Source organism: Dermacentor variabilis, chromosome 3 (assembly GCF_050947875.1).
Source record: "Dermacentor variabilis isolate Ectoservices chromosome 3, ASM5094787v1, whole genome shotgun sequence".
NCBI classification, from domain to species: Eukaryota; Metazoa; Arthropoda; class Arachnida; order Ixodida; family Ixodidae; genus Dermacentor; species Dermacentor variabilis.
The window spans coordinates 205,080,472-205,102,626 of record NC_134570.1 but is presented as its reverse complement, the minus strand read 5'-3'; the positions used below and the strand labels follow the sequence as shown (position 1 = coordinate 205,102,626).

General features: G+C 48.3%; 1 protein-coding gene across 3 annotated transcripts in view; it reads right to left on the bottom strand.

The window, feature by feature from the left end:
* Positions 1–22,155, bottom strand: part of LOC142576602 (unconventional myosin-XVIIIa-like) — a 353,054-nt gene that overhangs the window by 11,013 nt on the left and 319,886 nt on the right. For all 3 annotated transcript variants that reach the window (XM_075686803.1, XM_075686805.1, XM_075686804.1), the window contains exons 23-31: positions 20,764–21,046; positions 13,646–13,865; positions 12,404–12,616; positions 11,490–11,741; positions 10,184–10,297; positions 9,977–10,093; positions 5,911–5,994; positions 2,431–2,568; positions 1,008–1,330 (exon numbers count right to left, since the gene is read on the bottom strand). In XM_075686803.1, coding sequence (XP_075542918.1) covers positions 1,008–1,330; positions 2,431–2,568; positions 5,911–5,994; positions 9,977–10,093; positions 10,184–10,297; positions 11,490–11,741; positions 12,404–12,616; positions 13,646–13,865; positions 20,764–21,046 — 1,744 coding nt within the window. The remainder of the gene's footprint in view (positions 1–1,007; positions 1,331–2,430; positions 2,569–5,910; positions 5,995–9,976; positions 10,094–10,183; positions 10,298–11,489; positions 11,742–12,403; positions 12,617–13,645; positions 13,866–20,763; positions 21,047–22,155) is intronic.

Here is a 22,155-nt window from a genome sequence, read left to right as displayed (position 1 = left end):
TAGTAGCGATGATGACGTGGAGTGAGCTCGGCATATTCATATTAAATAAATACTCTTTTCATTTTGTGAACGCTTTCCTCATTTTATTGTTTGGCTTACGTTCGAGGTAAGTCTTTTTATTTTTTCTGGCTTTGGACATTCGGGGGTCGGCTTAGAATCGGGGCTGGCCTAGATTTGAGTAAATAGGGTATGCTCTCCTGCTACCTCAGTTTGCATGATTTTGGTGTCAAGGTGTCAGCAGTGTGCTTTGTCAACTTGTAATAATAAAGTAAAACCCTGCTGTAATGAAGCTGTAGCCGATGCAGAAGCTAATTAATCCATTACTTCATTAAACCGTCGGCCACCTTCAAAGCCACCATTGCCTGCAGGAGGTTGTTGCAATGAGTTGTTGCAAAGTCGAAGTTGATGAAAAAATTATTTTGTTAATGTATTGTGCCTCGTCTTCTCCTGAGTGAGACGACTTCCTCTACTGTGCCTGTTAATGCACGGAGCGCAGCAGTGTGCAGGAGTCGGTGTGTTGGCACAGTTCTGGTCGCGAACAAGCACAGAGTCATTACCAGCATTGTTGTGCATTGCCAGATTATTGTCTCAGTGGTGCTAAATGATCAGTAAATCCTCTACCTTAACTGAAAGAAAGTTTGTTACATCCAGTTACAGAAACATTTTTGCTGCGTTGAAGTGAGATCTAAAACCACAAGTTTTTGTGAATACTTGAAGGTGAATTAAAAATAATTCCAGGGTCTTACGGACCAAATCTCATCATGAAGCATGCTATAGTGAGAAATACGGACTAACTTTGAGCACCTGGGCTTCTTTCACATGCACGTAAATTTAAGTCCACAAGCGTTTTTGCATTTCGCCACCATTGAAAATGTGGCCGCTGCAGTCGGGATCAAACCAGTGGCATCGAGCTATGCGGCGAGTAAGGTGAATTACAACTATGTCATTTTATCCATTCGTTTGTCACGACCCGTTCCGTTATAAACTAGGTTTGACCCTCGGCCTACCTGTCTTCAGCCACGTCAGTGCCAGAGTCCAGGTCTTCCTCGAGCGCTGCCTGCAGGTCCTGGATGCGCTGGCAAGCCAACTTGAGGTCCTGCTTGGTGCCCTGCAGGTCCATCTCGGCATTCTCGAGCGACATCTCAAGCTCGTGGCAGCGTTGCTGGGCCTCGGCCTCACGGTGCTGCAGCGCGGTGCAGTCCTCGCGCAGCTCGCGCATTTGTCGCTGCAGCTTGCGGCAGCTCTCCAGGCTCTGCTGCTCCTTGTGTGTCGCCTGCTCGGACTCTTCCTGCAGCCGGCTGCACTGCTCCTTGAGGCGCTGCACCTGGCTCTGCAGCAACAGAACGCACACACATTACACCCGGCACACGTATCCTGAAACCAGAAGGAAGCTTGAGCGGCGTTAATCTGAAAGTTAATGAAGGATGCCTACAATACCCTTCCTTTCAAATATTGTGCAGTCAAGTTCACATTTTGCACAACTCAACCTCGTTATAAGAAACAGGAATATAACAAAGTAAATCTAAAATATTTCTAGCTGATATTAGCACGTAACAAATTTATGCCTATAACAAATATAGGATAAACCGTGTTGCGTCAGCGTCGTCTCATGACTTATCCCCTAGCACTGCTTTCGCATAATTCTCCAGTGTCGTGGGAGCAAAATGACCCTCTACACGTATCTTTTAGGAAACCATCAAATGCAGCAAGACAAAAGCATTATTTGTGTGCCTTCCTTCAAGCTGTGGAGTTGAAAACGAACGGAAGCAAGCACTGCAAGTGTGCCAGTTTATGTTCCCCAATGCATGCTTGCTTTCTGCGAAAGTCGAGACTGGGCTGTTGTTGCTGCTGCTGAGTGCTTTCAGTCCTGCGAGCTGCCTCTTACTCAGATACTTGGAGACACACAGTTTTGAAATGTTTCCACAGTTTTAGAAGTTTCCATATGGCCCTGCATGTTGTAGCTGCCAAGCTGGTAGGACGCAAGTTTTGTTTCCGCAAATGTGCAGAGCCACAAGACTTCACACAGAACAGCAGCATGATCTGGTGAAGCAGCACACCAACCAATTGTGATAAAGACTTGAACAATATCCTCCACAGTAGCAGCACTAATTTCTTTAGTAAATGTTGTTCCCAGGTGGATTTGATCATTTATAGTGTGATATATAAATTCAGGATAAAAACGTTCTGTGCACATAACTTTTTTTTGGAAAAGGGCCTCCGCTACCCATTTGATGTTGATGCAATGGCACAGACGCAACACGTCGTCACTGCTGGAAGTTCAAGTCACAACCCAAGGCACTTCTGGCTGAGACAATGAAGCGCCTTTGCTTAGCCAGGCGTCTCAGCTTGGGACAATGCACCAACTGTCCCAAGTGTCCTCACTAACTAAGAAGAACTCTTGCTGGGCACGTGTATTGGCCACACACTCACCTCCAGCCTGCTCTTGGCTGTCTGTTCCAGCTCGAGCCTTGACTCCAACTCGCGCACCTTGGCCTCGAGGCGTCGCACAGCGTGCGAGTCTTCTGCCTGGCTGGCCAGGTGGTCCATCTTGGAGCTAAGGTCCTGAACCTGAAACCACACCAAGCACATAAGATGGAGTTCACCTACATTGTGCTGAACATGCAGGCTCCCTTGCGATCAGCAAAGTTAAGCAGCATTCAACTGCTTTTTATTTGTGGTTGTTGGGACAGGAACCAACTGGGAATGCCAAGTGCTCATGGCTTCCCTTCTAAGCAGAATGACAGTCGAACCTTGATATAATGAACACAAACATAACAAATTATGGAATAATACTGAAGTAAATTTAAATGTGTCTCACTAATATCGTGCTAATAACGAATAATGAGTACAACTAAGGCCTTGCATGTTGGATTTGACTTTGCTATGATGAGATATAATTGTAGTTGATGTGTCTGTGATGAGCAAGACAGTAGTGGTGGCTGAAGCAGATGTCCCCTGCTCCAATTCTTAAAGGAATACGGTCGAACCTTGTTGATATGATCCCGTTTCGTATGATTTCCCAGTGCCAACATTCTCGATTTAGAACACAAGAAACGACCCAGTATAGTTCTGCTTCCTTTTTGCCAATTAGTAATATGTTCCAGGAAAACAAGGTCTTTTAGCACCAACGTTCACTACATCACCAAACTGTGAATATGATAAGTTTTCCGGCCACTAGATGCCATGTGATAAAGGCACGAGGCATGCGCCATTGTGATGTTAAGCACCCGCCATGGTAGCTTCCCTGCAGTACACACCTGCCCCTGTCACATGAAAATGCCAGCATGTACTCTGTTTCCTCTTCCGGTAAAAACAAATCTATTTGCCAGCCCCCGCATGTCACATTCATAGTCATCCGATAACCATCTTTGTCTATCTATTTCACGGCGTAAACAAGAAGAAAGCGGGTTAACTGGAGGGCCCGATTTTTATGATTCATATCATAAGAAGTCAACAAACACTGAAACCAAGGACAACATAGGGGAAATTACTTGTGCTTAATAAACAAAACGAAGAAACGGTAAATTCATGGAAATGAAAGTGGATGAAAAAACAACTTGCCGCCGGTGGGGAATGATCCCACAACCTTCGCGTTTCTTTATTTCATTTCTTAAGCACAAGTAATTTCCCCTATGTTGTCCTTGGTGTCAATGTTTGTTGACTTCTTATGATTTCACAGCGCGCGTGACATAGTGCCATGGAAGCTTACTGCACGCATTTAATAGGTGATAACGCAGGAAAGTTGTCGTTCCCTGCTGCAGGTGGCGCGGAGTAAGTGTCATGCTCTGCTCTGCCAGGATAGTATAACGGTGTCACTCACCAGCTCAATTTAATTTCGGTTTCCCGTTGGCGTCTCAAAAACACTTCACAATAGGAAAACAACAACAACACATCTCGGACCGCTCGGGGTTTACCTGCTCGATGTCTGTTGGTGTCTCATGCTGCAACGATTCTTTGATGTGCCGAGTGGGCACATCATACCTTCTCGCTAAAATACCCTTCCCAAAGAAGCTGCTGACCCCCGCCGAATTTGAGCAGTGCAAACAGAGCAGTACGAGCAGTGCAAAAAATGACAATGCACATCTTGGGCACCGGGGCTCCACAAGCTCCACAGTATGAAGATGTCAAATGAGTCTACCTAACTTTTTAGTGACTTCTGTTATGCATTTTCCCAGTTAGTACATTCTTCTTACTCACATTTTTTCTTCAAACTTATGAATGAGGTTCTACTGTAGTGACACACACTTTTGAAGTTGCCAGAACAATATCACATGCTTCTTGCATGTAAAAGGTTCAAAGTTAGCAACCATAAAGGCTAAGAAACACTCCTTCGATATTTTAATCCAAGATTAAAATTGCTTCAGAATTCTGGAGTTGACATCACCGATATTACTGTGAAGTCTTGACACAGAACAAAATTTGCTGTCGTGTGTAGCAGTAAGGCCGAGTAATACTTGTTGGGGGGCTAGTCGGTGCATGTTTCCAGAAGAGGGTTGTAGCGCCGAAAAAACACAACACACAGCAAGCGAGACGAGACAGGCGCCTGTCCCGCCTCGCTTGTTGTGTGTTGTGTTTTTTCGGCGCTACAACCCTCATCTGGAAGCAGTAAGGCCATGTGTGATGACAATGCTAATAAACAAAAGGATAGAAAGTTGGGCGAGTTGGTACGGTAACATGATCTTGGATTGTAGCGCGAAGGGACACGGACACAGACTAGAAGGAGACAGGACGAGCGCTCGTCCTGTCTGCTTTTAGTCTGTGTCCGTGTCTCTTCGCACTTACAATCCAAGATCGTACTAATAAACAGTAAAAGTGCTATGAGTGTTCTTTCTGGCTGTGCTCACGTATGGCAGCTGCAGCAACCACAGGCATGGTCCTAGCCAGTGCTTTGAAGCAATGTCATGGCACATCTATTCATGGGTACCAAAAACGAAACTGTTTTGCAGAAACGAGTAACGTAGTATCGTAGTATCGTAGTTCAGTATTTTGCTAAGGTTATGAGAGTTTGGATCCTTCATATAAACACAGAATAATGACAAGCGAAAAACACAACGTCAGTACTTCTTTGAAAAGCCTTTTTGACAGTAACTATAATCGATGGTCTCATGTGGCCTACAACATTTTCAGAGGCCAACTTTATCTCAAAGGGGCCCTGCAATGCTCTTTGAGCATTCCAGGCCCCTTGAGCATTGCAGGGCCCCTGACTTATTTTTAATGCTCTTTGAGCATTGTAAATAAGTCATACTAGACACGAAAGAAGGCTCTCATGGACACCTGAGCCAAATATTACTTAATTCCATGCATTGGGAAACATATAATGCCTCTGCAAAGGCTTCCTGCTTCCCTACAGCTCCATCGAATCCCTACCATCTATTAATCTGCACATGATGATGCCATGGTGCACTGAATTAAAATGGCCCACTGCCGTGACGTTCAATGGGTGGCGCATTCTATGCACTGCCCCGTTCCGCCGCAGCCTCTGCAGTGTGAGCTATTAAAAAAAATTGATTAAGCCTTAAGCCATTAAGATTCTAGACACATAAAATGCCGAGATCCGGAAAAGCAGTAAATATTCTGGCTCCTAAAAATGAGATGTTTTCTTTCATTTCCCTTTTGCTTTATTCTGAATGTGAAATTTATAAGAACTTGCCCACAATACAACAGTTAATTTTCCCAATGGCTTCACTCTCTTTTGGCTTCACATGTTTGTTACGATATACTGAGGCCTTTGGTTCCTGTGGTTCTCCTGAGTGATTTCAGGAAAATCGTTTCTCCGGAAAACTGAAAACAACACTGCAGTTATGAAGCTAGCTTTTAAAGCACACAATGAGACAGGCTGCACACAGAGCCATTAGCACAGCTAAACCAACCCTTTGTGTAAAATGAATCCTGACTAGAGACATCACGTACTTGTTCCTTGAGGTGGTGCTTCTCAGACTCCAAGTCGAGGATTTGCTGTGTCTGTTCAATCATCAATTTCTGGTCATTTTGCATCTGCAAAAGGACAAGAAGAATGAAGAAAGGCAAACTTCTAAATTATTTTGCATCATAAGAAGGCAATTTTTTGCCACTTTCAAGCTCTACTCATCCTAGCTGTTTGCACCAATACTTCTGAAAATGAGGCCTACTTAGGCAGGCCACAGTTTCTGCTTTGCTTCATGGAGAGGAGCTGCACTTGTCAACTTGCTTCACATTATGCATTTGAGTTTAGGTACATCAAGGCATTCTTGGAAGTTGTTTAAGCTGTCATGTTTAGAACTTTTGAGCCTCACAGGCACGCTGAAGGAGTCTCTTTTTCAAAGCACACACTCTTACTTAATATGTTGAGTCGATATAAGAGACAAACTGCCTATGTAATCAGTAAAATCTCATTAATTCGACCCTCCTTAGGTGGAAAATCGGATAATTCGGACTTGTCCTCTGTTGCCGACAGACGTATGCATTACTTATTCAATGCAATCTAACTTTCGTTAATTCGGACATATTTGGCAGCACACTGATAAATTTGGACAACTTTCAGAGCTCGGGGAGCGAGGTGCATGGTAAATGTGCGAGCAAAGAGCAAGAACGGTGCTAGCACCCAACCGAAACGAAGAGGCAGAGTCTGTATCGCCATAGTCATCAGTGCAATTATATGTGAATGACATCAACGCTGGAATGCTTCGTGCCTATCTGTGCCTTTAAAGCGTGCCTTTACTCTGGTGTTTACCACTGTGCATAACACTGCATTGGCTGCGTGCTTTCATAATTGCTTAGTCACCATCCATGATCACGTTGCTAGCGGCCACGGTTTCTTCTGCAGCGGTTGCGGCAAATGGTAGTTTCATTTTGACTCGGTGCAAAGCTGCCGAGGATGAAGAGCACGGGACGGACAATCTGTTGTCGATCAGTTCAGTAGCGAAAAAATAATCAGGATGTGTATGAGGTAGTGCAAAGCGTGTTGCAAATGAAGGTGGGCGACGTGGCCGTGCTGCAAAGGAAGCCGCGGGGGCCTTGATAGCTGCTGCGAGAGCCAATAAGTCACGGGACGATGACAATTGCAACTTCCGCACTGCTTTTGTGCAAAATAGAAACAGGATTTGCTCCTTCGTTCACTAAATAAAAACATGTCGACATAGTAAGTACTTGCTTATTGTTTTCAAGATACCCTCGATAATTCATCAAACAGTTCCCTTGGAAATTTGTGTTGGTCTCGTGATATATGACTCAACAAGGTTTTACTGTATGTCCAAATACAGATATAATTCGCAATAATTTGCTGGAGTTAAAACAACAACAACAAAATACCGTATTTACTCGAATCTAGGCCGACCCCGATTCTAAGCCGACCCCCCAAAGTCAGAAGCGAGCAAAAATATATATATATTATTATATTACCTGGTTACCTGCAGCCGCTCGACATTCCTGCCGGGCCCTTTCATTGTGTCGGCTTAGACCTTCTCGGCCCATTTCCGGAATCTACATCAGGAAACAAGTGGGTTGCAGTCGCGGTGGACTACGCGACCCGCTACGCCATAACCTGTGCTCTTCAGACCAGTTGCGCAACTGATGTTGCGGACTTTCTCCTACATGATATTATATTGATGCATGGTGCTTCGCGTCAATTGCTAACAGACCGTGGCCGTACGTTTTTGGCCAAAGTCATCGACGACATCATGCGTGCCTGCTCCATACGGCACAAATTTACCACCTCCTACCATCCCCAAATGAACAGCCTCACTGAGCGCTTGAACCGCACCCTTACCGACATGCTATCCAAATACGTTTCCAACGACCACCGTGACTACCTTACCTCTACCTCTACCCTACCTCTACTTTACATTACCTTTGCATATAACTCTTCCCGTCTCGAAACTGCTGGCTTTTCCCCGTTTTACCTCTTGTACGGCCGTGAACCAACGCTACCACTGGACACTGTGCTTCCGTCCGCCACAGCTTCAACTAGCACTTATGCCCGTGATGCAATCGCCCATGCTGACCACGCTCGCCAACTTGCGCGCAGTCGTCTACAAGTGTCTCAAGACAAGCAGAAGCAACGCTACGACGTCCGTCACCGTGATGTCCATTTTTTGCCCGGCAGCCTCGTGTTGCTTTGGTCACCTTCGCGCAAAGTTGGCCTATGTGAAAGACTCTTTTCTTGTTACACAGGCCCATATCGCGTGCTCCGCAAAGTGACCGATGTCACCTATGAAATCGTTTTAGCCACGCCCACTACGTCCTCCGCTGTGACAACCAGTGACATCGTCCACGTCGCCCGACTCAAGCCCTACAACTCTCCACGCGCCTTGGATATTTAACAGCACTGTGACGGTGCTTTTGCTGCCGGGGGGTAGTATTACGATATGCTCAAGCGATGCTCAAGAAACGAGCCGCCGCGAGAACGACGACAATGTTGGTCGGTGCGCTTGGCGCGAGCGAGTGTCAGCCTGGCTGCCTGGCCCTAGTGTAAATAGCCTGTAAATAGCCTCTTCTGTCTGTGTCTTTCCACACGCAACAATATATATATATATCATCAAAGTACCTGGGATGTTGTCCCACGCTGCAGCTACTCAGCCTGCCAGCTGCTATAGTGACGCACATTTCATGCGGCCCATTGCCATTAGCATGTGGTCTTCGTCAGTCAACCAGTCCGTGTAATATTTCCGCAGACGATCCTTGAAAGGTTTGTTGATGCAGACATCAAGTGGCTGCAACTGGCCCGTCATTCTGCCCGGTATGACAGCGAGGTCTGTGTTTACTTGGGCGAGCGCAGCCTTCACATTGTTGGTCAAGTGCCCGTGGTAAGAGTCGACGACAAGGAGTGAGTTCTTTGTCAAAAGGGCTCCTGGAAGCCGTCGCCGCACAATCTTAACCCACTCTACTACCATCGCACCTGTCATACACCCATTCTCATTTGCCCGCACAATGACATTTCTTGGGAAAATTTCTCGAGCAGGCAGTGTCTTCCTTTTAAATATCATATAAGGAGGGAGTTTATGTCCATCAGCTGTGCAGCACAGCATCACAGTTGCGCACTGCTTCTCGTAGCCCGCAGAGCGCACCTTTACCTCCTTGGCACTCTTTTCATTCACGGTGTACGCCACTGGCATATCAAAATACACAGCCGTCTGGTCGGCGTTGCCGATTTGCCCAAGGCTATATGTAGCCTGCCGCTTCTCTCTTTCGCAGTACATAGCGCTGAAAATCTATCGACTTTTCTTCTAAATCGCTTGGCAGCTTCTGGGTGATTGAAGTGCGATGTCGGAGCCTGAATCCAAAGCGCTTCATGAATTTCTGAAGCCAGCCCTGGCTGGCTTTGAAATCCATTGGCATTAGGCCTCGCTCCCTCGCAAGTTCTCTAGCTTTCGCTTAGAGCACTTCTGTTGTCACTGGAAGGGCAGCTGCTCTCTGCGTCAGAACAAAGACGGCCAAAACTGTCTCCACTTCGTGGTGACGGCCTTTCTTTGGTCCACTAAATGCCATCCTCGTAGCGGCACACGCAGAAAGCTGCTGTCGTTTCCCCTCAAAGTCCCGCCCGGCTTGAAGGTTCGACGATGCCTCTGCAGCTATCACAACTTTTCGCTTGAAAGCGGCACTTTAGTGGCATCTCCTACTTGGTGCCATCGCGATAACACCACGCCGCACACTGTCACGACCGACACGACACAGGTCAAAATGGTGACCTCGCTTGTGCACGGTTGGCTACTGGCACGGCTAGTAGCGGCTGTGATACTGACTTTTCTAGATAGCACTAGCTATGCACCATATTTAGCAGCTTCAATGAAAAACTAGTGCGTTTTTTAAAAATCCTCGAATCTAAGCCAACCCTAGAGTTTGGAACATGATTATTTGAAAAAGACTATCGGCCTAGATTTGAATAAATACGGTAAGCTTTGTACACTTTATTTTTTCTGGAAGAGCTTAGAAGTCACAGGGTTAAGTGTTGCGAGAAGAGCACTGCCTCTGGAGAGTGCCAAGTTCTTTGCTGCACACTCGCCTGCTGCACAGCAGCCTTGTACTTCTTCATGAGCTCGGCTTGCTCTTCCTCCATCTCCTCCAGTTGCACCTGCAGGGCTCCCTTCTCCCGTGCCAGCTGCAAGCATCTGGTCTCCGCCTGCGAACGGGTGCGTGATTGGCAAACTTCCTCACAGGCATTCCTCGCCCGTACTCAGTCATGCAAGCAACAGAGAAGGAAAATGCCCACCTCGTTCTTTGTGCGCAGAACTTCCTCCAGCTGTGACTGCACTTCTTCCAGCTCTGCCTCTGCACCCTGACGAGCCTTGACGGCGGCACTCTTGGCAAACTCGGCATCTTCCAACTGCGAGGAAGGGCACAGACCTCAGCCGCAAGCAAAGCGCAGCATGTCAAGCTGCTGTTCCACACTGTGTGACAGAAATCATTGATACACAATGACATGTACTGTAAATGCACCGTCTGCTAAGATGCAGCCACTCTGCACCTAAAAAAACCTTATTAAGACTATAATTTATCAATTTGCATACGGCTCCTACGTGCATATGGCTTCTCATCTGGGATAAATGTGTTAAGTAATCGCACCAGGATTAATTTCTTAATAAGGAATTGAAGATGTCGTGCAACATAACGTGTACAAGGGGTGCAGGGAGGTAAAAAGAGGTTATGGGGATCCCACGCACTGTGTGAATTGATGTAAGCGAAGCTTTGTACACTCTTGGCTTTGATTGACGATAATTAGCAGTGATGTTGGTGGCGAATCTGCAATACAACATTTGGGTCCAATATGAGAGTGGTGAGTTGATGTTAAGCGTTGCCTTGCTTGCACCACTGCTGTTTAGCTGCGTAGTCCAGAGAACACACAGGGAGACGTGTTTGCTTGAGACATTGTTTGCGCCATTGTTCATAATTTCTGAGACAGTTGAGCATTACCATTGCCTCACATGGCACATCACATCGTGGCAGAAGCGTTAAACTTTCACTGAATGATGGGGCTGTACGTAATTCAATTACTTATTAGAAAATTGTGTGTACACATTGTATACATATATTCCCAGTCTGCACCCCGTTTCACTGTGCAGCGAAGAAGCTCCTACTCTGCACGCCGCTTCTTTCGGGCCTGGGTGTTCTCGACGCTAACTGGATGCTCTGGAGCCATTTTCCTGGCGAGAGTTTAGGTGCTCCTTCTGCATACGTGACCAGCACAATGTTGAGACGCCAGCTCCAAGCGCTCTCTTCAGGCTATGAACGATGTAACAGTAATGTTTACACTATCACAGCCCTGTACATGACGTACGGAGCCCAGCACCTGCATTTTTGTCACATGGGAAAGCAAGCACAGCATGTGCCATATGTAGAAACTACGCTTCCCAGTCCGCGGCGATGCCGGCGCGCGGAGGCGAGCACCATCTGGTGGTGTTGCAAGAAACCCAGAGGCACACGCGGTAAGACCATCACAGCAGTACGCGGAAAGCCAGGAGAAAGAGGCAAAGAAAGCTCTTCACCTCAAAAAAAGGTGCTGGCACGTGACTCAGTACCTGGTTCTTGAGTTGCCTGAGCATAGATCGTGCCGCCTGTCCGTTGCGCGCCGAGTCCAGCATGACCTGCGCATCCTGCAGGAGTGCTCGCGTGCGTCGCAGGTCCCTCCGCAGTCGTCGCTCCACCTGTGGGTCACGGGGCGGCGGTCGCTCGCTCAGCTCGGCCAGCCGCCGCTCCAGCTCCTGGCGTTGCCGCTGCAGGCACTGCCGTTCCTCCTGCTCGGACTCCAGCAGGGCCTCCATGTTGCGCAGCTGCGAGAAAGAGGCGCGACTCGTAAAAGGTGCCACTATACAAAAAGTCAACAGTCTGTTTTTTCTTATTCTCAAAGAAGGCGCGGTTATTTTGATATCACCGCTTTGTTCACGCCAGGCTTGAAAATGGAAATTTCGGTCTAGGTAGCATGATGCCATGAAGCAGAGTGCACAGACCTGCTATTTAGGAGGCGCTCCGCTTCCGAACGTGGGGTCATCGTTCCAAGCCTATCTATGTCCGCGCCAGCAAAATATTCTGGAAAGATTGTTTTCCAAACAAAGGTGTCCGGAAAAAAAAATAAGAACCCGTCGCGGCCCATGCATGCCTTGTGTAAACATAGCCTGCATGCACCATCCTCGGCACATGTGCACGCGACCTCCGTGGACAATTCACTTTGCACCTACTGTCACGGTTCACCTGCGTTACATATGTCTGCATTACATTACCTGGCGGACCCGATTCGCAGCTATTGTAACAGCAAAATATTTTAGTGATGATCCTGTCGCTGCCACCACAACACATCGCATCAGTCACACCACATCGTTCACGGAGGCAAGTAAGCAGAATATATGGCAAGAAAGTGTCCCCAGGATTTGGTCAAATACACTGTCGCAAGGTGTCACCGCAGCACTGCCGCTCGTCTGTTGAAGCCTCAACTGACCTTCTTGGTGGCGGCTGCGCGTGCTTCGTCGGCTTCCTCATCGCGCTGCGACAGCTCCCGGCGGTGCTCCTGCCGGGCCTTCTCCAGGGCCATCTCCAGCCGCAGTTTGGACTGCTCCAGCATGGTCACCTGGGCAGCAAGGTCCTCCAGCTCCTCCTCCTGGTCGCGGCTCTTACGATCCAGCTCCTGCTTGGCGCGCTTCAGCTTCGCAACCTGTGCGGGTCATGGCGAGAGTAAAGAACGACACTCACGTGCAAACGTTGAAGGCTTCAAGTGCATTCTTTTTTTTGGTCAGCGCATGTTGTGCAAACATTTGCGGCTGCTCCAGCAACATATTCATATAGCTAGGGGCACGGCAACCCTTGTATTGCGCAGTTCATATTCTATAAACGAGTTTTACCAAGCTCCCCATTTTCGAAAATTGCATTCTAAGGAAAATAACTCGGCTTCTCAGGGATGGAGGTACACATACACAAGTTTAAAAGCAGATTGGCCAAGCTTAGAGAGGCAAATGAAAGCTTCAGCAGATAGCGCAAAGGAAAACATTTCCACACGCAAAATACAGACTAATGAAAAGAGAACTCTGGGCGAACTTATAAAGCAGAAACAAGAAGTCCGAGGGCACCTAAGCACTTCTTATGAGTTGTGAATATGAAAGCATTAATGTCCAATTGAATGCCGCTGAGTGGTCCTTCGAGTCATGAACTCCTCGCGAGCAAGCAAGCGTGTTGAGACGCTTGGCGAGTTTTGATTTTGCCTTACCGAGGCACAGTTAAAATGCAGGCGAGAGCTTGCACAGACAAGGAATGCACAGATAAAACAAACAACCAGAGAACAGCATCTGCATGCGACGTTGCGTGGTGTGTTGGTGACGTGGCGTGGCGGCGATGCCCTCTCCCCTCACGCAACACCAGGTGCGCTAAAGCGGCCCCAGGTGTTACGATTCACCAGCTCTGCTCCGTCGATACGTGCCCGTGATGCGGCGTTGCAGTCAATGGCAATTAAGGTGCCGTTTCACTGCTACAGATGCTGCCGGTTATTTTGCAAAATTAACCATTTGATGGCTTCGCACAAAAAAAAAAAAAAAAAAAAAAAAGGCCTGTGCGCTGACATCCCTGTAGAGGGCCTGCCACCCGGCACTCCCGGAAAGATTGCTTGACTGCAACGTTCTGCTCCAGCGAAAGACCTTCGAGCCTAGTCGCGTTGAAACACTGGCGCAGCGAGAGCGAAAAGGGGGCGCACCTCTTCCTCGGCGTGTGTGCTGAAGCTGAGCTCATCGAGTTCCCGACGCAGCGAGTTGACGCGGTCGTGCTGCGCATCGAGCTCGGTGCGGCAGCACATGAGCTGCTGCTCCAGCGCCTGCTTCTCGGCACACAGCAGGTCCCGCTCACGCTGGAGCTTCTCGCGCTGCTGGCGCTCCTGCTTAAGGCCGTCCGACGCCTGGCCCAGTTCGCTGTCGAACCTGCGGAGGAAAGCGTTTCTTATTGCATGACACTAAAAGATGGCAATCTACACTGAAGAATACACGCAGTGTCAATGGGCATGCTTGAGAACTAAAGAGGACATTTCTTGAAGAGGGCGACACAGGACACAATAAGAGAAGTGCAGGACAGAGCCAGCGAGACCACAGGATCTGTGCTCTGGCTGTGTCGCACTGGTTAAGGCTGTCGCTTAAAAAGGTGTGTACAGTAAAAACTCGTTAGGCCGTACCCGCTTAAACAGTAGTTTCGTCTTAAAAGTAGTAAAGGCAAATCCCTGACTGAGCGGCCATTGGGCATAATCTGTTTTATATCCGTATAAACCGTACCAGCTTATTGCATACGTATCGGTTAACACGTAGTGTTTCCACTTTTCGTCGCGCAAACATGGCAGTGCGTCGTCTCCATCGGGCAGCCCGGCAGAACAACAAGCCTCAGAGATCAGCACAACGACCTCCAAGCGCCCTGTGTGTATGCATGTTAAGCCACATCAACATTAACATCATTTCGGAGCCATGCCAGAGAGCGTTGTGGTGTCGTGCAAGCGAGAACTCGCGTCATGCCAAAACTCGGATATAAAAGACTTAGCTTAGCTTAGAAGAAAAATTAGACATCGTTCGTGCTATCAAACGTGACACGAAAAGTCGGCGCTGGCACGCAACATGGGTCTACCGATGACTAGGATGTGTGGCGTTTTGAATGAGAAGAAGTTGCTTGGCAGCGCTGCTGCGATCGCAAGGAGATGTCGGCTACGAGGTTCGACTTTTCACCGTCGTTGCCTCTGTTGTTGCCAAATTGTCGCCTAGCGACAGTGATAACGATGACACAAGAAGCGACAGCAGGGGCGATTCAGGCCTGACAGTGGCAGTAGCTGCGCGTTACGTCAGCCACATAAATGCAATCGTCGCGATAAGAACTGCCCCCCACAATGAAAAGGTGCCCCGCGACTTCTACAACACTACCACGCCTGTGCACGGAGAATATGTAACGCCAACGAGGAATCTGCCATGCGAGTGTTTGCCAAGAAGAAGGGGTTGGCTGAAAAGCTCAGCAAGTTTGAGGCTGTTGTCGTCGCTGCTAGGCCGCCGTGGCATCAAACGAAAATAACACATTCGTTGCGCGAAGTAAATAAATACTGCATGTTTTTCCCCTTTCATCGCACTCTCTCTGAGTTCCGTTTTTGACAGGTAAGTGGGCGAACTCATGCTATTTCGGTTAAGCAGTACTACCATATAGCACATACTTTTTCCGAGCTACGGCCAACGACGGTTTAACGAGGTTTCACTGTACCAACTAACCCAAATGAACACACTGGTAACAACCCCGATTTGTGCAGACACACTGCTATATACTGGCAGGGGAAAGAGTGTATGATAACCACGCGCGTCGAAAGCTATTAACACCTACTGCTATACTGCATGACATTTACCTATGCAGCAAATCGTAAAAAAGCGTGGTTTCATACGGGCAAAATTTTACCATGGGAAACAAAATAAGATTTGTAAGAAAGCTATTTGTATCTTGAGAAAGGTACAGCCTCCCTTCCTGAACAAGTGCCAAGATCTCGCATGAAGCTCAACTAGGCAAGAGTCGTTTTAACTTTACAGCATCCGGTCCAGGGAAAATCTGCACTATTCGACCACCCCCCACACACTATGGAATGATCTAATTGCGTTTTGGTAACAGCAGTAACAGGGAATCACTGGAACTGTAGTTGCAAAGGATTCCGCCTCTGTTCTTAGAATGTTAGCAAGGCATTCTAGGTTTTCACCCGCAAACAATGATGTCTCATTAGACTACAAGAGAAAAAGTTACAGTGAAGTTTCACTTTGTGAATACAGCTGAAGCGCAACCGTATGGGTGCTATAGTCCACACAACGCTATCGGCCCTCGGTGCACCAAACACTGTCCGCATTGCAGGTATCGTATTCAAGACAGGACTCGTGTGACCGCACCATACGCAACAGCCGCTGCTGCCGAAGAAGGCCCCATTGGAAACACTCGCTTACTAACTAAATTAACTCTTTACCTACCGCACTTACTCGGCATCATTTGCCCACTAACGATGGTTTGAAACACTCCTTTTGACAGCTTCCCCACCGCTAGCGGACACACCGCTCTATCAGACATAAAAGAGAACTATATTTTCATTTTCTAACCAGTTCACTTTTCCCCCCAGGCAATGATTTTTGAACGTGCTCCAAAATTTCGGGATTTCCAAAGAAAGCAAAAAATGGCTGCTCATTATCGATGGTTTGAAGCGCCGTTTTCGAGACCTTCAGCGCTGCTCACGGGCACACTGCTCTTCGGACACGAAAGAGGAGAACTATATTTTTTCTTTTCTAAGCAGTTAGATTTTTTTCACAGCAGGCAGTAATTTTTTATTGTGCTCATCAAATTTCGCGAACATCAAAGTGGAAAGCAAAAATGGCCACCTCCGGGAGCGGCACATGCGCTTTGTGAAAGATAGCAGATCTCATGATTCGGCTGCGTCTGTGGCGGATCGAGCAGCAGCGAGTCTGAGGATGCTGACTTGTCGGATTTTGAGAGCGACGACGACGCAAACAAGCCTGGAACATTAGCGGCCGCAGTTTGGCATGCCCAACTGTAGTGCTTGCAATTAAATTTTTGTAGTAGAATAGCTGTGCAATTAAAAATTTTGATATTTTTTTTCCAAGGTAGTGCCTATGAGATGGCAATACATTTTGTATATTTCATGACTTTTCTTACATATTTTTGTTCGTAGATAATAGTGTGTCCTTATTTTATCCCACAATCTTGATTCTGGTCTGGCAATTCATATCTTTTTCATGGCATATATCTCATTATTAAACCTGTTTTGAGTGAAAAGTGCATTAATTCTGTTTTTTTGTATATACTATATAAAACATTGAGTACAGCAATTCCTGCAGAAAGAAAATCTGACGTAACCTATAAAAAAACACCTATATTCTCCATGATAGGGAAAGCATTAACAAACGTCGTGTCCATGTGCACAGGCAAGCATGAGCACTTCCCACTTGATGACAGTGGACACTAGCTGTCAACATGTAGGCATCAGGAATCGCAGCAGCGAGCGAAGTGACGCATCAACACAAACCAAGGGGTGAGAACACAGTGCACGCAAATCTACGAGCCGTCGGCCCACCTAGACTGTCCCCCCCCCCAACGCACATCGCTTTCAAAATAAAGCCCGCAGCGTATGCGCAATTGCTAGTAGGTACAGCGGGACGTGGCACTTGCGCATGTGCATTCTCGCGCATGTGCGAGTAAGAGCCGGTGCAAGAGAGGAAATGTGAGAACTTTTGCTCCTTGAATATATGACTGCCTAGGCACTATGGAGGAGTTGCTTAGCACGTGTTGTATTGGTTTGTTTCTTGGCGTGCCGGCACGCTTCGGCCTCCGCGGCCCGAACCAACAGGCTGCACTGCTTTCAGCTTTGATCTCCCTGTTACCCCTTGGGTGCCCTGGAGATCCTGCGCCGCCTGATTTATTATAACCTCAGGTGCTCTCCTGAGGCCTCCGTTTGCCAGTTACATGTGCCCTCCTGGAGCTATGGAATCTATCGTCAAGACGAAAAAAGCCTATAATATATATATATATATTATACAAAAAGCTTATACTTATACAACACCAGTCAGAACCTTGGCCCTTCAGACACAGCGATCAGCATATGGGGTGTCTGTGCCATCTACCTCAGCGCGCAAGCAGCCAGCGGCACAGCGCAAACAAACTCGACCGCACTCCGCAATGCTGGCATGTCTAGGGGACAAACGAAACCTAAGAAACCTCCTCCGTAGTGCCTAGGCTGTCACATATTCAAGGAGCAAAGGCCCCCAGATTTCCTCTCTCGCACCCGCTCTTACTCGCACCTGCGCAGACATGACAAGTGCCGCGAGAAACGCCACGCCCCGCTGTGCCTACTCGCAATCCGCCTTTTTCACAGCGTGACGGCACATGCGCCCTGCCCTAGCGGATTAGTCGCAAAACATTTTGGAAGAGACGCGTGCGTGGCCGTGATATCAAGGGAAATTACCCCGGAAAAAAAAATTTCGCACGGACGCCCACTGCAGCAAACACTTGTGCCATGTGCCGCGTTGCAACTATACTGGTAGCTCGACGTCGATGCAGTGCCGAACACGTTCGTAGCGTAAGACTGCAACTCCACTTTAAAACAGAAAAGGGCCACGGCTTCGTCCGGACTGCACTATATGAACCACATAGTTGCCGCCTTGCATTGACGGCTGTCAAATTTATCGATAAACCCCTGCGTTACACTTGGGCGACACTTCAAAAACACGTTGCTGATGCAGTCTTCTTGCAGCGTCAACCCACTGTTGCTGGTGGTGGCAGCGCGTGCCTGACTTCAATAACTCGTTTAAGACGTGGTAACACTGGGTCACGGAGCAAGAAACATTTAGGAGTGGAAACTCCGCTGTTTGCGGCGACTAGAAAAGGTCACAAGCCCGCGGAGCCGCTATCGCGCTGGCGGCCTGGAAAGAAATTACCGCCGTTGAGAGCGCGCCGGAGCCGCCTGCTGGGCGCTGCATTTTTTTTTTTTTTTAGCTGCGGCTTCTATGGCGCGCCGCATGGCGCCGCCACTGTATACGGCCCCGTCGGCGCATACAACAATTGTGACCTTATCTGATCGCCCGCGCTCGCTCGCGCTGACGGGAGTTTCAACTCCTAAATGTCTTACTCCATGCACTGGGTCGATACGAGACCGACAAGACGTTGACGCCAACGATTCAGCACTGTGTCACTGAGGCCATTTCATCACAATAGGCCAACAACGACGCAACCGGCGGGTGCGAGTTGTCATATAGCGCGACGGGTTTTCTTGTCGACGGCACCGACAAAATAAGCGTGCCGACCACGATAGCTTGACCGAACCCTACGCGATCAGCCGTCGAACCGACAACGCGATAGCTGCAGCTCATTCACTTCTATATACAATTATTCACGGTCAAAGCGTGTTGACATGCCTTCGAAGTTGAAATGCACGAGCTTCAGTCCTCTCAAGCCGTGAACGTGAAGTTTGAGTCAATGTCAATCCGGTTTAGCGAAACTTGGGTTACGCCTGACCCCGTCCTGTTCGTGCACCCGCTACCGATGGACTTGCACTTAAAGAAAAAAAAAAACTAATCAGGACGAAGGAAACCACTCTTATAAGTCAGTTGTGACCCCTACAGCGATCTGATAACTGCTCTTCACTTCGCACGGCGCGCACACAATAAGTGGCAAGCAACGACACAGCGCTGTGCCAACATCTTGTACTTTGGCCACCGTTGCCGAACGCTGCCAGTCGCATTCCCGTAGATGGTGAGTCTGTGTGTGTTGTTATGCTGACACATTGCTTAATTCCAGAGAAGCACTGTTTACCTCTGCATCAAACGAGCAAGATGAGAAGAATGATTCAGTACAGCAGCATAAACTCGCTCATTACCAACTGTGTCAGCAATGGCATCCGCGTTTTCACGAGAGAATTCTCTCGCGAAAATGTGTAGCCGTGTAGTTAACTACACGGCCTACAAGTGGTGGTATGTGCTGAGCACAGTTTTCGCCAATAATAGTTTATGGCATGCGCAAAGTGTCGGTATGATGAAGTTAAACAAAAGAAAGAATCAGTAGTAACAGTCTGTAATATATATGTGACTGGATCACAGTTGCAGTTTAAGTCACTCGGCTGGTCATATTGAATCGTTTAAGGGAGGAACACGGCTCAGGTACGCAGATATGTATGTTTTGCTACATTTTGAGATTATTTCACATCAGCGATGCGCCGTTTCTACAATATTCAAAGAGACAACAGCGATCTGAAGCTGTAGATGTATATGTAAACAAATGCACCGCTTTGGCAGATCCCACGGGGAAGGCTGCACTCGAATGCTTCTTGAATATGCGAAATGTTTAGTGAATGTGTAAAATAAATACAAAAAGTAATGTGCAGTCGCAGACATCAGCAACAGCGAATTCTAGGGCAGCCGCATAGGCAGAAAGAACTCGGCGTGCCATTCTTGGCCGCGCTGTTACAAAACCGCAGCGCACTGGGCCTGTTCAGCCACTATAGTTTACATGCTGCCCCGGAGAAACCATTCATAATTATTCGCGATACACGAAATGCACAACCGACGCACACTCAACATGGGCACAGGTACAGAAATCAACCGACGAAATCCCCGGCACCCTTCCAAAACGTTTCCAGCGGCGTGCAACAGATGCCAGCACGGGGACATGAAAGAGGCAGATAGTAAAATGCCCCCCACCCCTCCCCTATACCATGTGCGCAACGGAATACGGAGCGCTTACCCCCTAGCGTACACGAGATTGAGCCACCATCGTCGGCTCGCCTTTCCAAGATTTAACTCGCACACACAGCGTACTGCACGCGAGGATGACGTTATGCCGCGACATTTTGCCAGTATGTCTGTATTGCAAACAAAACCTGTAGCAATTGCCAAAGGAGGTCGAACCATCCATAGTAGCCAACCATATAGCAAACATCCATCAATCCATTAATCCTCATGATCCTTTGTGCTTTCCCTAGTGTGCGATTTTCTTCACCTCCAGGTACCTTCCTCGTTTGCTTGCTTAGCACTTTCAGAGAGACAGCGCCGATTTTGAAGAGCTGGACAGTACGCCTGCACGTAAAAGTGAAGCGAATAATGTCTCGTATACGCATGCAGCAGTTGTGTGAGCGCATATCTGGTATAACACGTTCATTATCAACGCTTCTGTCGTTACCGCCATATGCCCATACTACAATTTCTTTTTTTCCTTCCAATTCATGCCATCTATTCATTCCCTGTCAGCGCCATAATGTCTACGATGAGGCGAGCCCCATACATCTACCAATCAAAGCGAAGAGAGACAAGTACGCACTTTCGCTGCTTCTTCTCGAGCTCGGCGTTGCGTGCCATGTGCTCCTCGACGAGCAGCTTGAGGTCCTGCAGTTCGGCGGCGAGCTTCTGTGCCTTGCGCTTCCACTGGTTGATCGCCTGGCGCCCTTCATCCAGGTCGGCCAGTGCCTCGCTCAGCCTCTTCTCGGTCGCCTTCCTCGCCATCACCTGCTTCTCCAGGTCGTCCTCGTGCAGCTGGCTCAGCTGGCGCCTGTTCATCTCGGCCTCCCGCAGAGCGCGCTCGTACTTCTGCTTGTAGATGGAGCCTGCGACACGGTTAAGGACAGAAAGGGAAGGGCGGCATGTGTAGCGAGGACACAGCAGGCCACAGGTTGCTCGAGTGAGTCGATTTCACTATGGGTTTAGATGCAGAAACACGCTCAAGCAAGTGTCGCAGAGCACGGTCGTGGAAAGCAATCGATTTTTACAGTTCGGCAGTTTAACACGGAGGCGACTTTCGGCTGTGTTGAGGATTCAACCCCAAGGCAGTCCATTTCCCTATATGGCCTGTTCGCTTCTTTGCGCTGTACCTTACCTGCCCAGCGAAAATGAGCCACGCTTACTCAAATGTACAGCCATTGAAAGTACATCACAACGCCTCCATGTTGGCATCAAAAATGCTAGACAAATGCAGGCAGCATTCAGCTACAACTTTCGATGCAACCGTCAAGTAACTTGCTGTACCAGTTTTCACGGGAGAGGTGGGGCGCACTTGCGAAGTGCACGCACGGTTGATACGACTGTGGCTACTGTGCATTGTGTTCCCGTATCGACAAGTACATTAGTCGGCAACTTCGTGGATCTGGCTCGAGACTAAAGAACTTAAACAGAACCGGACTGCAGAAACATATCCTGGCAGACCAGCACCTACATGCTTCTAGCATCCATATTTCACTGATTTTCGTGATGCTTAGCCCTGAAAATATAAAGACACTGTCTCAAATGCAACCGTAACTGCAATGCCTTTGATGCGCGAAGTAAGCGAAAGCTCCTGCAATTACATTACATGGGCAGCGATGTAGGCGGGAAGCTCAACGCCGACCGCAGCCTAATCGACGCCACTTCGCCGCGCGTCGGCGACTGAAGCACAGGTGTATCTACCAGGGAGGGGGGCACTTGCCCCCCCCCCACCGCTGTCAAAAGTGGAGGGGGAAAGTATGGTACCCCCCCCCCCACCCCCACACACTTTTGAAAGCGGGCACTTTAGGTTGCACGCTGTAGAGGTGGGTTTGCACAAGGCTCATCCTACGAGCAACGGTCAGGAAAGGGCACGACGCTCCTCCACTCCGCAATGCACAAAGGTGCTACGGCAGGGTTCATCGACTGTCCGACAAGGCGCAGATAAGAATCAGATCGCCAACAAATGCGGGTTTAT